The sequence below is a fragment of the Eleginops maclovinus genome, chromosome 10, assembly GCF_036324505.1.
Source record: "Eleginops maclovinus isolate JMC-PN-2008 ecotype Puerto Natales chromosome 10, JC_Emac_rtc_rv5, whole genome shotgun sequence".
NCBI classification, from domain to species: domain Eukaryota; kingdom Metazoa; phylum Chordata; class Actinopteri; order Perciformes; family Eleginopidae; genus Eleginops; species Eleginops maclovinus.
The window spans coordinates 18700033-18717045 of record NC_086358.1 but is presented as its reverse complement, the minus strand read 5'-3'; the positions used below and the strand labels follow the sequence as shown (position 1 = coordinate 18717045).

The 17013-nt window shown below is 40.2% G+C and overlaps 1 protein-coding gene across 4 annotated transcripts in view; it reads right to left on the bottom strand.

Moving 5' to 3' along the window:
• Nucleotides 1-396: 396 nt before the first annotated feature.
• atp6v0a1b (ATPase H+ transporting V0 subunit a1b) overlaps nucleotides 397-17013 on the bottom strand; it is a 33854-nt gene continuing 17237 nt past the window's right edge. For 2 of the 4 annotated variants that reach the window (XM_063893844.1, XM_063893846.1), the window contains exons 19-22: nucleotides 16183-16200; nucleotides 13216-13333; nucleotides 12148-12319; nucleotides 397-1802 (exon numbers count right to left, since the gene is read on the bottom strand). In XM_063893844.1, coding sequence (XP_063749914.1) covers nucleotides 1709-1802; nucleotides 12148-12319; nucleotides 13216-13333; nucleotides 16183-16200 — 402 coding nt within the window. In that variant the 3' untranslated portion in view covers nucleotides 397-1708. The remainder of the gene's footprint in view (nucleotides 1803-12147; nucleotides 12320-13215; nucleotides 13334-16182; nucleotides 16201-17013) is intronic. The other 2 variants (XM_063893845.1, XM_063893847.1) reach the window with 1 other exon arrangement.

The following is a 17013-nucleotide window of genomic DNA, read 5'->3' as shown; positions in this document are numbered from 1 at the left end:
CCCCCCCCCGCTCTGTGATTGTTGTTTGTTTCTCCCAGCTGCAGCTCAGCGCCCTCTGCCGGCCGTGATGACGCAGAGCTTCAGCAGCAGTCCGCCTTGTGATCACGGCATACAGCAGATATCATAACAATGTTTAGTTCTCTGCGCAACCATTAAATAAAACCGTTTTTAGATTATTTAAAAAGCTAGCAACCCAGTACTGAAAATAAATAGCTCAATGAATGAATCCTAACATGTGTTTTTGCAAGGGATTGTTTGGGACGTGTTTCTTAAATTATTGCTGTGTGTGCTGCATTGTTGAACTTTTGGAAACTACAAAGTGACACAGTGGAGCAGTTGAAATAAACCTGTTTGCCTGGATAGATAAACACAACAATAAAAACACAGGAAACAAGGTGAATCCCCAGGTCTGTTTATTATTGATCACAAACACTAAACCTTCCACATCACTGTCACTGACCAACATCAGTTGCATGTGTCGTTGCAAATATAAATAAAAAACACAAATTAAACACTTCTAAAGAAATCATAAAAATGGAAAACTGTTACATTAGACTAACTCGATGCTGTTATGATTCTAATGTGCCTCAGTTTGAACAGAATAGAGATGTTTAAATCTTTGCCTTATGTAAACTCCTAATGAGTAATTTGTTCAAAGTATTGCAGCCTGATTTTAAAAGTAAAGCTCAGATATGCTTAAAAAAGTAGTGTACATAAAAAAAAACAATAAAAAAAACAAAAAAAACAATAGATGAACGAAGTTGTGGCACAAGTCTTTGATAATAGTGTTCCCAAAGCAACTGTCAGTGATTCCAATCAATTCCCTTTTGTCTAAATGCAGTTCTTCAGTTCTTCTACCGGGTTACAACACCAATAACACCGAATGAGCAGAGGGACGTGACAGGGGCCCTGTCTTATCTCTTCAAGGACATTCCTGATCTTCTGCCACTTTAACACTGACGATAAAAGCAACACATATATGTGGTCCATACTATGATTCTTTATAATTGGATTTATAGTGTCTTTGTATGACATTTCATGGGAAATACTTCACTTCTTGAGTGTTTGCCACATAACCTAGTCAGTATATCATTGGATAAAACCAGGTTAATAATGCAATTTTATTTCCTCTCTCAAATACATTTCATCTGACCTCAAGATAAGACAGTCCTTCCATCTTGTGTTATTCCTATATGTATTGTTATTCCCCTGGACTGTCTGATGATTTTGTTTGGACAGAGCAACAGTAAAACCTCAAGTCAACCACAGGATTTTCTACAAAGGTGGTGAGTAGATTATCTGAATTCACAGGAGTAAAATAAAAGTTGGTTTTCACAAGATGAATCTTAAAAGGTTTTTTTCTGCTGAACATGCAGTATATGTTGGATACCATCACAAAACACATTGAGCTTCAGGGGTATAGATGTTGGCAGAGGAGATGTTGTTGCTGCTGAGGTGAACAGACTGAATGCTGGGAACAGTGATGGTACTGTGCCACAGCAATAGATGCTCCTGTATGGGTACAGCCTGGCACATGGTCGCTGGAAAAACCCTTCACAAGGACCCCAATATAGCTCACACACAATAACAGTTCCACAAATGACCACTAGAGGATGACAGCGGGCTGCAATTTGGTTCATGCACACACAAACACATACACAGGAGGAGAGGGGGGGGGGGGATTCTGCTGGCTCATGCTGAGGCCCGGTTACTCGTCAAACCGTCCATCCAGGATGCTCTCGAATGAGAAGGGGAAAAACTTGAAGCCCTGGCCGCAGTAGAACTTGTTCTGGAACTCCACCCTGAGGGAGGACGACAAGGAGGAAGAGATAGGTGATGAGACTTGGGGTTTAATAAGTGTAGTTAAATCATATTTACTCTGGATAATAACCAGAAACAGGTTTACAATGTATCATTTTTTTCAGAAATATACCGTAAAAAATACACATCTCAACTGAATTTCACGGTTGCCCAGGAAGCATACCGTAACCCTTTTTACTGTTAAGTTTTATCATTTGTTTGTTGAACTCCAGGCTTTTTACAGCGATCAGGATAGTGGTGTCACTCACACACCTGTGTCCATCAAGCATATTATCTGTCTGGAAAATATTAGATCAGACTAACATGACTAAAAGAAACCCTGAACCCTCGTTCCTTCCCCCTGTTGGGAGTCTGGAGGTTATAGTTCAACTGTTCGATGAACTAGTGATATCATGGATGTATTTGGATTTATCATATTGTTTTGTAGACATATCATCTATATTACCAAATGTTGGATCATGGTTATGCTCTCTTGTGTCAACAACTTTCATTTTAAACCCACAGATTGTTTCTATCTGGTAGAAGGTAGATTGACAGTCCATGGAAAAGGTATGCAGCTGGAGTGAGGGCTATGGAGTAAATGTCTGTAGTGGCCAAACTGTGGTACTTTAGTGTCAGTCTGTGAAATCATTAGGCCTAGGAAGAGTTTCTTCCATTGACTTACATTGGGAAAGAGTGAATCAGCTTATCATTTTGTTTTAGATTAATCAAGAACCCAGAATGGCCACTAGAATCACCCCTATTCAAATCATCAGCTCCTAAAAGTTGTAACATGCTCTAAAAGCCTAAGAGTTATCTTCCCTCACCATTCGATTGAATGAGCAGGTTTCAAAAGAATGGAGGCGGGGCTTATGGACCCCGATCCATGGCGATACAGGTATTTTTGTGGTCAGAATGTAATCAGACCATTTTGGCTTCATGCCATTCCTAGGATTGAAAAGGCCCCCGCCTCCTATGCTGTATCAGCTCTCCAGGTCATACACAACCTCTCGACTGATGCCAAGCATTTTAAGAACCTCTTAGATCCAAAACTGTGTGGAGTTGCACATCAAAGCATTTTTTATAATTATCACCAGTCCTTGTTTCCATGATGTCAACAAATAAACAAACCACAGTCCCTGCCCATACAGGCTGGGTGGTATGTGACTGCCACTGCATGGGGATGAGTAAAAGCCAGTGACGTGTTGTTATAGGATGCACATTAAGCCAAATAAGACAAGTGCCTGGCAACTGTTTGGGCATGTGAGAAGAAGAAGAATGCCTGAATGTATGGAGAGCTTTAAGTTATGTGAGGCCACTGGTGTACTGATGGTCATACTAGAGACTGTAAGGGAAGATGTGATAGAATACACAATGGAGTGACACAATGCAGAGAGGGCAAACACCTCCGCTTGGACGCCAGGGGTCTGTACTGGAGCCACTGATCTCTACACTTCTCCCTAGCAAACCATGGAGGAGGATATGAGAAACACATATACTTCATTATTCTAGACTACTACAGCTTTAGCACTGTTACCCATGCATACAGCAATCAGCACACAAGCTGCCTTGAAAGCAAAATGTTTGGCACAGGTTTGGAATACCTGAGGGGGTTGTTAGTGGCAACGGCTTCTGGTTACTTCTAAGAACTAGTCAGAGTGCTTGACTTTAAACACACAGTCTATATCAGGGTGAGGCAGTTCAGACGGTAAGAAAGTAACACTTGTAAGATAATGTGGGATCTATTGCAATTTATTTTCAATTATTTATTATACGTTAAAGAAAATCATGAGCGCTTTTATTTTGAAATGTGATTGAGAATGTGATTATTGACATACTGTACTAATAACGTCTTTACAAATGGTTTTTTGTACAGACGTTATTTAATCAGGAAAACATATCTCATTTTCTGTGCCTATAGGACCTTTTTTTCCTTTTTGTGGGCGTGTCCAAAGATGTATTGACTCTACTCTTTTAATTATTATAATTCTATCACAGTTGAAAATTATAGTAGCGTGAAACCCTTAGGGAAGATAAGGATGAAATGTACGATCTAGTCTTGGCCTAATTGAATGAATAAACAAAATTGAAAATGTTGAATTCGAAAAAAGTTCCGTAGACAGATTTGATTGGAAGAAGCTGAATAAAAACAATTTGTTAAAAAGATGATAGCAATAACTGGCTACCAATGTTTCATAATGCTCCATAATAGTGTGGTTCCTCAGGATAGCTAAGAGACAGCCTCATGTTTACAGGAGGGTTTGGTATTTACAGTTGAGGGCAAAATTATTAGCCCCCCAGGAATTATGGGACATTTTCCTAAAATTCTTCCTAAGGTTTGCAGTATTGGTAAAACTTGGTACAACCAAACGTAACATGGAATATAAAATACAGTTTTAGGCTTGCTTTATATCAAATATAGTGAAAAATGGGGTGGTCAAAAATATTAGCCCCCATGATGGGGTGGTCAATAATATTACCCCCCCATGTTCATTTTTGCTTTCAAAACACACCTAATTAACCAATCAGCTTTCAAACCACACCTGTGCAGTCAATTTGCTTCCTAACAGCACCTGAACATTCAATCAGCATAAAAGGAGTCCAAGGAACAGGGCATTTGAACTCATCATGAGAGGGACTGCTTTTACTCACCATGCCAAAGACAAAGGAAATCAGCTTCGAGCTCAGACAGAAGATAGCGGGGGCTCTTGATAAGGGGAAGGCTATACTGCCATTTCCAAGCGTTTCACAGAGTCTAGTACTGCTGTACGTTGCATCATTGCCAAGAACAAGGAGACAAATTCTGTAAGAAACAAACCTGGGCGTGGTCGTAAGCGCAAGATTTCAAGAACTCTAGAGAGGAAAATAGTCAGAGATGTCAGCAAGAAGCCCCAGACATCTGCCAAGAGGATTGTTGCTGACCTGGCCTCTTCTGGAGTTGATGTTTCAAGGAACACAGTTGTGAGGGCTCTCCATCGTTATGGGCTTCAGGGCCATCGTCCCAGAACAACCCCTTTACTCAAAGAGCGGCATATCAAAGCCAGATTGAGGTTTGCCCGTGAACATTTGAAAGGAAAAGATGAGTTTTGGAAGTCTGTGCTTAGATCTGATGAGACTGAACTGGAACTGTTTGGGCACATGGATGTTGCTTATGTTTGGCAAAGAAAGGAAAAGGCCTTCAACCCAAAGAACACAGTTCCCACAGATAAACATGGCGGTGGGAGCATCACGCTGTGGGGCTGTTTTGCAGCCTCAGGCACAGGGAGCCTTGTTCGGGTGCATGGCATAATAAAAAAAGAAAATGATGTTGAAATTTTGAGGGATAATATGCAGAAATCTGCTGGTAGTCTAGCCTTAGGTCGTCACTGAGTCTTCCAACAAGACAATGACTCAAAGCATACATCGAAATTGGTCCAACAGTTCCTGAAGGATACCAAATCCTAGGTCCTGGAGCCCAGACCTCAATCCTATTGAGAATCTGTGGCGGGTGCTCAAAGTGAATGTCTATGCTCGGAAACCACGCAATTTGGACCAGCTGGAACAATTTGCAATGGAAGAATGGGCCAAAATCCCTCAGGAGACCTGTGCCAACCTAGTAAAGAACTACTCTAAGAGGTTGTTGTCGGTTGTGGCTCAGAAAGTGTATACTATTGACTATTAATGGCCAGGGGGCTAATCATTTTAGAAGTCTCATTTTTGCCCTTTCTTGTTTCAACTCAGTGTATGAAAAAAATATCCTAATCAAACTTAGTGGACATTTTGTCTTTGTTATTTTGGAAACAAATACAATATAAACACTTGTTGTTAATGGTCATTTCCATGGAGAAATCAATGGTTTTGTCCAATAAGGGGGGCTAATAATTTTGGCCTCAACTGTATGCTTTCACTGAAGATTCCTGATTCCTATTTGGTAGTAATCTGAAGTATTGAACAAATGTTGAACCAGATGAAAGGTCAGAAGATCAAAAGTTCTACCAATGCATCCTGAGGGGAACAACGATGTCTGAACCACCTTTTTGGTAAGCTATCCGAAAGGCCGACATTTTATTTTGGACAAAATTGGCAATCAGTATGCTTCCAATAAGACTGCTTCAGTGATATGAATCTTGTCAGGGTGAAGACATGTAAGGATGATGAAATGCATTTGGCTTTTATATCCCAAGGCAGGGCACATTCCATGAAAGTAAGTCAAAGTCAAATCCTCCCACACAAAAACTGAATTACCCTGTGCACAGCATACAGTGGCTCTGTGTCTTACTGGCGTCACATGACAGTGACGGGCTGATATATGATTTTAATAAACAGCCGTTACCGGCCTCGTTTTTCAGTGAAATCACACACAGGCTGGAAGTAATTCTACCAAAGCTTTTGTGTGGACATAAAAAAGCTCACAGAAGTACAGGATGTACCACAGAGAACATGGCATGCTCCAGCAGCAACATGGGTATTGTTTCCATGTGTGTCTGAGGTCAGACTGAGCTTGTTTGTTATGCCACAGTTATAACATTATAACATTCAGTAAGACTTGTACCTGCACAAGTTGAAGGGGATTGTTATAGGTTGCAAATTATTACTTTTGAATGGTAAATAAATAATAGATCATATCCTCAAATTCAATTGATCAGTAAATCAATTTTGGGTTGCCGAGTGTCAATGCTGATGACTGATTTTGACCATTTGAGACTAAGAGGTTATAACTCTTAACGAATGCATTATTAATATGTCTAACTGCAGACTTGATGGATTATTAGGAATTCAGAAAGCCATTTGTGAATTACCGACATCTACAGTATTAGTGTATTACAAGTCAAATGGAAAGGACATACACAAGTATTGTGTTGGCTTTTATGTTGTCTATAAAGCAGTACAGTCATTAACCTTTTATAAAAGTTCCTTTTTATTAAGTGGTAGCAAAGTAGGTCTGAAGAATCACTACACTGGTTTGTCAGATAAGCTGCAGCGCAGAGCAGCTTTGGGGAAATCCAAGTGGAACTCTTTCCACATGCAGGAACATATTTCTGGCTCCATGTTCCACAGTGAACACACCAGATGCTTAGCCAGTGGAAGTTGACCTTTACACATCCTTCAACTCTTCTTGAAGCTTGTAGAGAATAAAAAGCCTCAGACATTTACACGAGAGCAGTGAAAAAGAGCTGTGAGGGTCACTAGACATCTATAAGTAATCAGTCTGCACAAGCCTGGATTGTTATGTGACCAAATATGGCTGCTGAGAGCCGGAGCAGTCTGCCACTGACCCTCTCATATCAAACTCGACTGTAATGTGCTGCATGCTCCTTCAGGAAACATTATATGCAATGAATATGTGACAACGTTTGTCAGTTTAAAAACAAATGCACTCTGGGGTGTCTGGTGCTTTAGATTCTGTTCATTTTGCACTCACCAACCTCAACCTCAACTTTGACTATGAGGTTTTTAAATAAATCATCTTAAAACGTAAACATCATCCCACCGATGTTTACGTTACTATAATCACAATGAAATTATGTAACTAGTTTACATTCTAATACTAGAAATGATCTTTCTTAAGAGCCAATCCATTTATTTTGAATAAAATGATCCTAAGAAAGCCAGAGTTAACTAAGCTCAAGCTCAATGTGATCTGGTTTTATCCAGTTACAGATTGTAAGAAGGTTTTCCTAAACTCACTTACTGTACTTGCATCCACAGTTAGGATACTGTAATTCTTAAACACTGACTTCTGACGTCTTCATTTGAGAGGAAAAAACATTTTGAGTTCCTGCTGGTTCCGGGCCTGTGAGAGTGAGGGGAGTGCCCAGGAATGTCTCCCCGTTGTGGCAAATATTTGGCTGCCCGAGCTGTGAGAGGGCAGCACTTAAAAAGAGGAAAGAAATGAGAGATCCTCTCATCTGCCCGCGCACACAGCGGTGGAGGTGGAAAAAAATGCTCGTTCCTACAGTAACACCCACTCAGTGTTATGACTTACTCCGGTGTGTGTGCGCAGATAACTCATCAGCGTGTGTGTGTGAAGAGCAGCCTGCTGTTTACTTTGAACATGACTATTTCCATTCACTCACCTCTGTGAAAAATGCTCCACTACTGTTTTTAACCTTAGCGCAGAGCTGTGGAGCCGACACACTGCTGCTTTATTAACAAAGTGGCCCACATTCACGCACACGCACACGCACACGCACACGCACACGCACACACACACACACACACACACTGCAGTCTGAGAGCTGACTGTGCTACCACAGCCTCCTCATGTGGGCCGCCGAAGAGAAACCCGTTCACTCATGTGAGAAAAGATCAGATATAGTCATTGTGTGTATGCCGAAGCACTGAGATGAACAGATTTCATGTGGTTTGAACTTTAAATTCTGCATTCATTGTGCAGCTGTGTTTGCAGTTAATATTTTACCTGAGTATAAACACTACACACAACTATAATGCCATAATTGCTCTCTTATTCAAGGCCACACTGAAAAAATTAAACGCTGACTTTAATTAAATATATTATTTCAACAGGTTCCACATAATCGTATTGAGTTCATTGAAAGCAATATTATTTAGTTGAATCAATTATTTTGTATATAAACTTAATATGATTGCTTTCAACTAACCTAATACAATTATGTGGAACCTGTTTACATAATACACTTATTTAACTCAAGGTTTGAAATAGTTTTGAGTGCATGAAACATAGGAATTTGCTTCCAGCTGATCTTAAAACCTGCTCACACTTTGGAGTGCTATAAAATTGACATTTGGCCACCAGTCTTGCCAACATTACCTTTACTGTAATGTGAGATGCTATGTTCAAATTAATTGCAAAATAATATTTACGTATATGGACAAATGTCATAGTATTTTTATTTGTACACGTCTTCATTTGAATTGTTAGTGTGATAGGCACTGTTTTAATGTTTGTTGACAGTTATGTGTGCCCAGAGACTGCAGATGGACGTTAGCTTTTGGCTATTATCTGGCACAAAACATCTCTTTTCTTATGGAGATCAAAGTATTTTTAAGCATGGTTCAATAATGATTTATAAGAATAACAATATAACAACTGCATTTCTTAGTGTTTAACGTACAGTGGGCGACCCCTCCAAACGCGCTACAATAGCCACTAAACACTTACATTATGAGTGGAACTGTTTTATATTTGCAGTGCTTTGAGTAAACGCTGCACATGTTTTGTCAAGTTGGTATAAACGTTTCTTCATTTGCATGTGTTTTGGACATTTTTTTTTTTCTCCCAATGGAACTGTTTTTAGCCTTTTTAGCATGGTTACACCTACAGCCTAATGAAAGGATGATGGAGATTCTTTGTATTTTCTTATTATAGTAAATTCCATTAACAGGCCAAAGCCAACAATGCCTTGATCCATCTTTCAAAAGATTTGGACTTCTCTTTGATTTCAACCTGGGCTCACATATTTGAGATCATGAAAATACGTTTGTTGCGACTGTAGTGAAGAAGTAAGGACCACTAGATATTTTTCTATGTTTTTTCCCTGCACAGTGACCAATCCTAATGTAGCACAGGAGTGCTGAGGATACTAATAGAGGAAGGTGAACAGTGTACAGAGTTTTGGTGAACATTGCCATGGAAACCATATCTTTTTGGCATCCACCAACTCATGAAATATTATTCTGATTATGCAATACACACTAACAAATGTTGCCATGGAGATGAGTGTGGCTAAAAAATATCTGTATTTCTTACAGTTAATGAGAGTTCTTGTTGTTGCCTCCACTTGATTCTGCCACACATTAGCAGCTGCCTATAATCAGACAGGGGTGTGTTGTTGGGGCTTGAGTCAATCTTAAGCTTTTTAATCTTACACATTCTGCAATGACTGCATTTATATTGTTTCTGGTTACACTCAGCTACTCAGTCCTGCAAAAAAGCTTTGTACAACAGCCGGGAACACAGAGCCAGCCCATGTGTAAGGCAGAGGGTGGATTATACAACACTGTAGAATTCTTGGAAGGTCAACACAGTGTGGATAAAAGACAGCTGAGCTCATATTTGAAAGGTGGTCAAATCACTTTGCGCTCGTTTACAGGAGCAACAGACGGACAGAGGACAGACAGACGAGTTCTACTTAACCCTACTTACAACAACCGGCCGTGCGAGCAAGAAAGCATTAACGCCATCCAACAAAAACACACAGGATATCTCTCTCTCTTTGTTTATTCCTGTCGGAGTCATGACGTGAGGCTCTGTGCTACGAGCAGGAACCAGACCGGGAGGATGAGAGGAAAACCCATTTGTTGCTTCCACTTAAAAGCTTTAATAAGACTGATCTGTCAAACTGATATGCAGCAGGGTGCACTGGATCTCAATGCTATTTTGCCATACTGGATAATATCAGTCCTTTAATTCAGTCCTAAAATATAGACCTTTTGTAATATGATCAACCATACACTACTTTAACTAATCTTATGAACAAAATAGTATGTGCATTTTTCTAGATATGTAGCTGGAGTCAGCAGGGTTAGCCTAGCTTAGCATAAAGACCGTTGAAGCCAATTTTCATAGGAGCCAAGCGGTGGTACTAAACAAAAATACTTTTGCCCCTTGACTTACATGGGGCAAGAAAGTGTATTATTTTTTTCAGCTAAATAAACTACCCAGTCCGAACTCTTTTATGGCCCTAATTTGAATCATTAGGTTCTTAAATGCACTACAAGCTGATTCCAAAATTATTTTCCCTCTCTATTCATTTGACTGAGCAGGAAGTGGGAGATCAGAGGCGGGGTTTAAGTAAACCTTGCACGCTCTATGGGCCCAGATACGGATACATTTTGAATCTACAGGCGCTACATTTTGGGTTTCATGCACCACTGAGCAACTTCAATTGTAATGTACAATGCCCTGCCTCCGACTCTATAAGAAATTCCCTTTTAAATCCCTGCTTGAAGCGGGGATTAGCAAATAGATTAAGATATTATATCTTAAAAAGTAAGGATTTGTTAAGAATTTCACACACCCAGGCTTCAAAATCTCACTATTCAACACATCTTTTCCCTTTAAAATGTATATATTTACTCTTTGTCAAAAGCCGGTCTTAAGGGGATGCAACTATTTCACTATTTCTTGATTCTTACTCCACAAGAATTGTGCTACACTATGCACCTGTCATATCAAAGACGTTATCATAACCCCATATATACACAACTTCTATTTTCTTGTATCTCAGTGCCAAAATCTATCCATAGACATACAGTATGAACCCCTGGCAAATAACTCAAAACTGCTTCAGAGGTAGTTTCCACTACAGTAGGTATTTCATGGAGCAGACTTTTCCATGATGACACACACACGTCAGTCGTTTTTTTTGCCTCACCTTCAGTAAAGCCTGAGAAATATGAATGTGATATGTCCAAACATTTTGGTATGGATATTTATTGTCGCAAGACAATAATTATTTATCCTAATCTGTTCATTTCTTATATTTGACTTGCACCACTATCAAAATGAAGGATAAGAAAGGTCTGATGGTCCCAGGTTGCGGAAGAAAAACATGTTTTAAGAGACTTCCAGCATATCACTAGAGGTAATTAAGACATTTAAATATAAATCATTTTATACAATGTGGATCGATTGAGTCCCTCGCTCCACCACCTCTCTCCCTCAGAGAATGTAGTAAAGAACCATCTCACATAGCATCTCAGTGCTTGTAAAAAACAGTCACTGAATAACTTGTAAATCACTGGATTTATTTAATGATGTACTATGCAGAAAGGGATGTTTCCCCTCAGGATACAGAACATTTACAACACCTCCCCCTCAGAGTTATCAGCACTACGTCTCACAGCTTGAAACACTGTTTTTTTCATTAATATGATTCATGTATAGCCTACAGCTGCTACCTTCTGACAAGATGAATGCCTTGTAGTACCCGTTAATACACATGTTTTATTACTGCATGGCTGCATCTCGTAATAATTATCCCATAAGTGTGCTGCTGCTGCTGCTGCAGGTGAATCAATGACTTCTTTACATTGCCCAGCCTGTCAGTGCAGTTTACACTAGTTGGATCAGCAGGGTGGAGGTGGTGCTAGGAGGCGATGGGGCTGATGGGTGTGAGGTTATCTGGAGGCCTGTTCTCTCAGTTTGGAACCACTGTGGGTCAGGAATGTTTCTTTTCCAACATACCTCATGTGCATGTTAAAGTGAAGAAGAGCAGCTTTAGCAAAGTTCTGTGGATCAGGAGGTGAACACTGACAGCCTGCTGAGTGTGTGTTTTAATGGCCTGTGAGTATGTGCTCAAATACACACAAATACTTTACAATTAATGGAATGCATGGAGTGGTGGGGGTGAAGTCATACTGGAGTGTGTGTGTGTGACTAACCAGTGCAGACGCAGGGCGTGCAGGAACGCTGACAGCCCCTCCATGATGAGCAGGATGGCAACTGTGAGGGTGGCGAAGGCCCCGAAGATGATGGACAGGCCGAAGAACCCACCTCCGCTGCGGGAGGACAGACCCAGGTGCATCACCATGGTCCACAGCACCTCCGACAGCTCTGCACACACACATTACATTAGATGTTATTCTGCTTATCCAAAGCCACACACACACACACACACACACAAACACACACACACACACACACACACACACACACAGACACAGTGACATCAAGGTATACACTAAAATACACAGAACAAGCATCCTTGTATTCACTGTATTAAAACCAATGTACCTACTTTAAAGTCAAACAGGGTATAAAAGAGTATTTATGTAGAACTTTTTTAAAGTGGTGGTAGACCGATTTTCATCCACCCCCTCTATTTCATTTTATTGTTAGCGTTAATGTTACAAAGATAACCGGATTGCTTTCTGAAAGTTAGCAACTCATTCAAATGTTCAAAGGAAAAGCAAGAACTGTATTTTATTGTTATTAACAGCAACGTTTTTACTTCACTGCGACCAACACTACCACTGAGTCAACAGACACATGTGAAGTCATCTGGTTTTAGTGACGTCTGGAGCTGGTCCTAGCTACTTCCATTTGGAAAGAGCTGGCCATACTGTATTTTGTTTTCCAAACTTATTGTTCCACTCGCTTCCAATTCAGCTACTGAGGAGAGTAGCTGGAGATAAGTAACATTGATACTCTTTGGTTAGTTGATAGATTCTTGGGAAAACAAGAGCTAAACCTCTTCCTGTTTTGGGTGCACAATACCAGACAAACTTCCCATGTGCTGACAATGGAGCCTTTATTTTTCCCGATGGCAGACAGGATCGTGAAAGGGATGTTTAAAGGGAACCAACCTCAACACTGGTGACATTATTCTGCTGTCGTTCCATTGTTGAGATTATTGTGATGAGCTATATCAGAAAACACGTCTGTTGCCAATTTAAATGATGTTTCTCAGAACATGTTTCATAAACTTGTTAATGCTATGTTTTACTCACGTGCATGAGCCAGGCTGAGGGCCCAGAGCCGCAGGTAGGAGGCTGTGTTGGAGATGCATCCAAGACAATACTCGATGGTGTGTATGGCCTGGTGAACAGCTACGTCACCAAAGTCAAACTGTGGTGGAACGACAAGATGGTGAGGACACACAGTGTAGTTATAGTAATACACACATGTACAGTATGTTTTCTACATTCAGTGGCATTGAGCTGATGACTGTTTCCCTTCAGCCTTGCTCAGGGGGTATCTCCTTGGTGCTAATGAGGGAAAACACTGCTTGTTTACCTATCCTGAAGGTTGAACTGATAACCTTCAGGTCACCGCAGCATCAAGTGAGTTTCAACTTGAAACCAACTTTCAGGAAATCTTCCTCCATGGTCCACCACAGGAGCTTTAATACGTTAAGATCCATTATTGCACATACTTAAATGGTGAGGATTGGTGCCGAATAGGACGAGCACCAATAACGCTTGATCCTGTTACGATCTCAGTTTTGTATTTAGTTTCCTGTTTTATTTTGATATTTAGTTTCTCCTGGTGTTGTTACTTCCTGTGTTTGCCCTCTTGTGTCTGATTGCCTCATTGTGATCACCGGTTGCCCTCGTGTTTCTGCCTCCCGTTCCCAGCTGTGTCTTGTCTTATGATAAGTCCCTGTGTAATTAGTCTTGTCTTCCCTGGTGTTCCTGGCCGGTTCGTCGTCACTTTTCCCAGAGTTCTGATTCCCCGTGTCATGTGTTTGTCCACCTGTATCCTTCTGGTTAGGTATAGTTTTGTTTTTCTACTTTTCCTTTCTGTCAGTTTTTGGTCACAGCTTTTTAGTAAATAAAGGCTCGCTTTTTGTTCTACTTTGTATCCCTCCTCCTTATTCTGCATTTGGGTCCTGTTAACCTCCCGAAAGCTGATATATGATCCCTGTCTGCTAAATGCACATCTTCCAAAAGCCAACGTGTAATAAATGTGTTTAGTGTCCAAATTCAAACAAAAGAAATTGGTAATGACCCTTTAGCTGACGTCTGACGCTGTTTTTTTTTTAAGGAAAGCACTAATAGCTATGAAAAGTAAGATCATATCACTGATGGAATATAACAATTTGAATAAATTAACAAACATTAACACAGTCATTTTTTTAACATACTGACTGCAATAGGTAAGATTGCAGGAAAAAGAAAAGGACATTTCCAGTGTGTTATTACCTACATCTGAGTCATCATAGCTTATCAGCTGAGCAGTGTTTAAAATAAACACTTTACTCTCTACTTAACACTGATATATGACTATTACCCAGCGGTGCTACTCCACATGTTGCCAGTGACAACAACCGAGCTGCCAGCAGGGCATGAACCCTGGAAATGAGCGCTATCATCTTAATTAGTTTCTGCTCTGACCTTTGACCCCTGCTCGAGCCTTTAGCTCTGATCTGACTGAAGACAAAGAGCTTGCTTGAGTTTGTTTCTTCTTTTTTTCCCCCAGCAAGATCACAGCTGAAGGACTTGTTTGTGTGTTGTAAAGCCAACACAGTTCCTCCGTTCTGTGCTTCCTGGAGCAAGCCTTTTCCTGTACGAGGCGGGCAGAGAGGGGGAAACATGGGACTCTAATGATCTGAGCTGCTCCTGTTGGCTTTGGCTTTTGCGCTGGTCTGGTTTCCTCTTTCCATGCTTCTCTTTTGTCCTTGGAGCCGTGAAATAAAGTTCATGGAAGCAGCCCTCATTGTTTCCATTCAAAGGGTCTCCGACATAAGTGGCTAATAAAAACAACCCCGGGTTAACATGCTGTAATGGCAAAATGCACCAATGCCGGGGTCTCGGATCAGACATTTTGTCCACAGAAAGTTCAGCTAAGCAAAGTCACATCATTGAGCCTTTAGACTTGAGTCGGAATGATTAAACACTTGTCTTGTGAGTGATTAAACTCGTCCTTGTTTGGATGGAAACACGCTTAATAATCACCTAAACAGAGACACTGACCATCTGAAAGGCATTAATATTGTAAAACATAAGAAAACACTATTAATAATATTGAATAGCAACCCTTTTGCTTGTTTTAGCCTCATGACTTGGTCTCCACATGATCTCAAAACTGCTCGGACTTGGTTCTACTGTAAATCAGTGGTTCTCAACCTTTTTTGGGCCAGGGCCCCCCGACCCACTATCCAGGTACCTTCCCACCCCCCATCACATACAATGCAGGCTAATTGTATCCCCTGAATTCTATTGTTGATTATTATCCTGTTTGTATTATTATGATTATTATTCTTAGTATGTATTATTTATATTACATATTGATTATATGAATTTTGTATTTCAATTCTTATATTTATTTTTTCTTATTAGGCTGCTATATTATGTTTTTTAAAAATTCTCTGAGATTGAAGTTGGAGAATAACATTTCTAAATAATAATAAATATGATACTATTAAAATATTTATTTGTTGTTATGTTTACCTTCAATGGCCCCAATAAGCCTGGGCGTCACTTTGTTTTGAAAAGTGGTGGTGATGGTTTTTTCAGATAAAAATAACACTGTATTGCGTGCCAACCTTTTTTTGAACAAGCTAAGTTTCTCACTATTTCAAAGCGTTTGTAATTTGCTTGATACTGACAGAGTGATTTAACATATTCTGCCTTGCTTCAATAAGTGAGATTTACCATGAGAAATCATGCTACCGATAAAAATATGCACTCGAAAAAAATGGACTTGTTGCATCCCAGCAGAGTGTTGCACTTGTAAAACCTGTTGACAATAAAGACTCCAAGAAGGAGCACTGACACAGACACAAATATACATCTCACAATCAAACACGTAAACATGATGCCTGGTATCGGGAGATGCAGTATAGCAGAACAGGAGGTTTGGACAGAGCAATCACGGTTCAAAGACAGAAAGACCACCACTTGGCTCTCGAGACACAAACAGATCAGGCAGGACAGCATCCAGACATGCTAAGAGAAACCAAACACCATTCTTACCGGCTCTTCATCTGCGTGCTTGAAAGTAAGAAAAGGTCAAAGGTTAGTGGCAGCATTCAGGAACGGCATCCATCTACACAGTTCCATCCCGGTTTTGCACCTTTATTATCAGTTTCTTTCACCAGATTTTCAAGTTATAGAACTTCATCCAAGCCATACAGGTTGTGATAAAGGAATCAGGTTTAAAGTCAGATTTGGATAAAGTTTAATGGATAAAGCTTTGGACTCAGGTTGGGCCTCCTTTTGCTTATTTTAAAATGTGATTTACTGTGACTATTTGTAAAGTGTTGCAATAGGCATGCGAATGGAACAAACTGCATTTTCCTGGTAAGCTAACAGTGAATTATTGATGAAATAAAATGTAAATAATTGAAACTTTGAAAAATCCTAACCTTAAACACGTGCATACTACATCTGTCATGAAAAGAAGATATGCCTTCCATGTGTAAACATTTTCTGTAGTACTTAGTAACTCATCTCCACATGCAGTAGAAACCCCATAACCCTGTTTTTAAGTTAGGGCAACATGGAATATCCTACGCTTGGAATAATGAGGACAAAATGAATTCTTATAAGCTTTCAGTTATGTAATATGTTATTGCAGCATAAACACTCAGAGATGTATTACGCAGGAGACATGGGAGACACCACAGCTCTGAGTCACAGATAGAGAAAAAAATCAGGGAGGTATTTTCATAAATTCCTCTCGCTGGTTCTCATGAAAAGCACCTCTCTGTTTACGTTTCTGAAATGGAAAATCCATGTGTTATCTGCTCCAGTCCATCCCTGCCCTGCCCTTCTCTCTGCACGCTGACTTTGCCCTCACCTCTT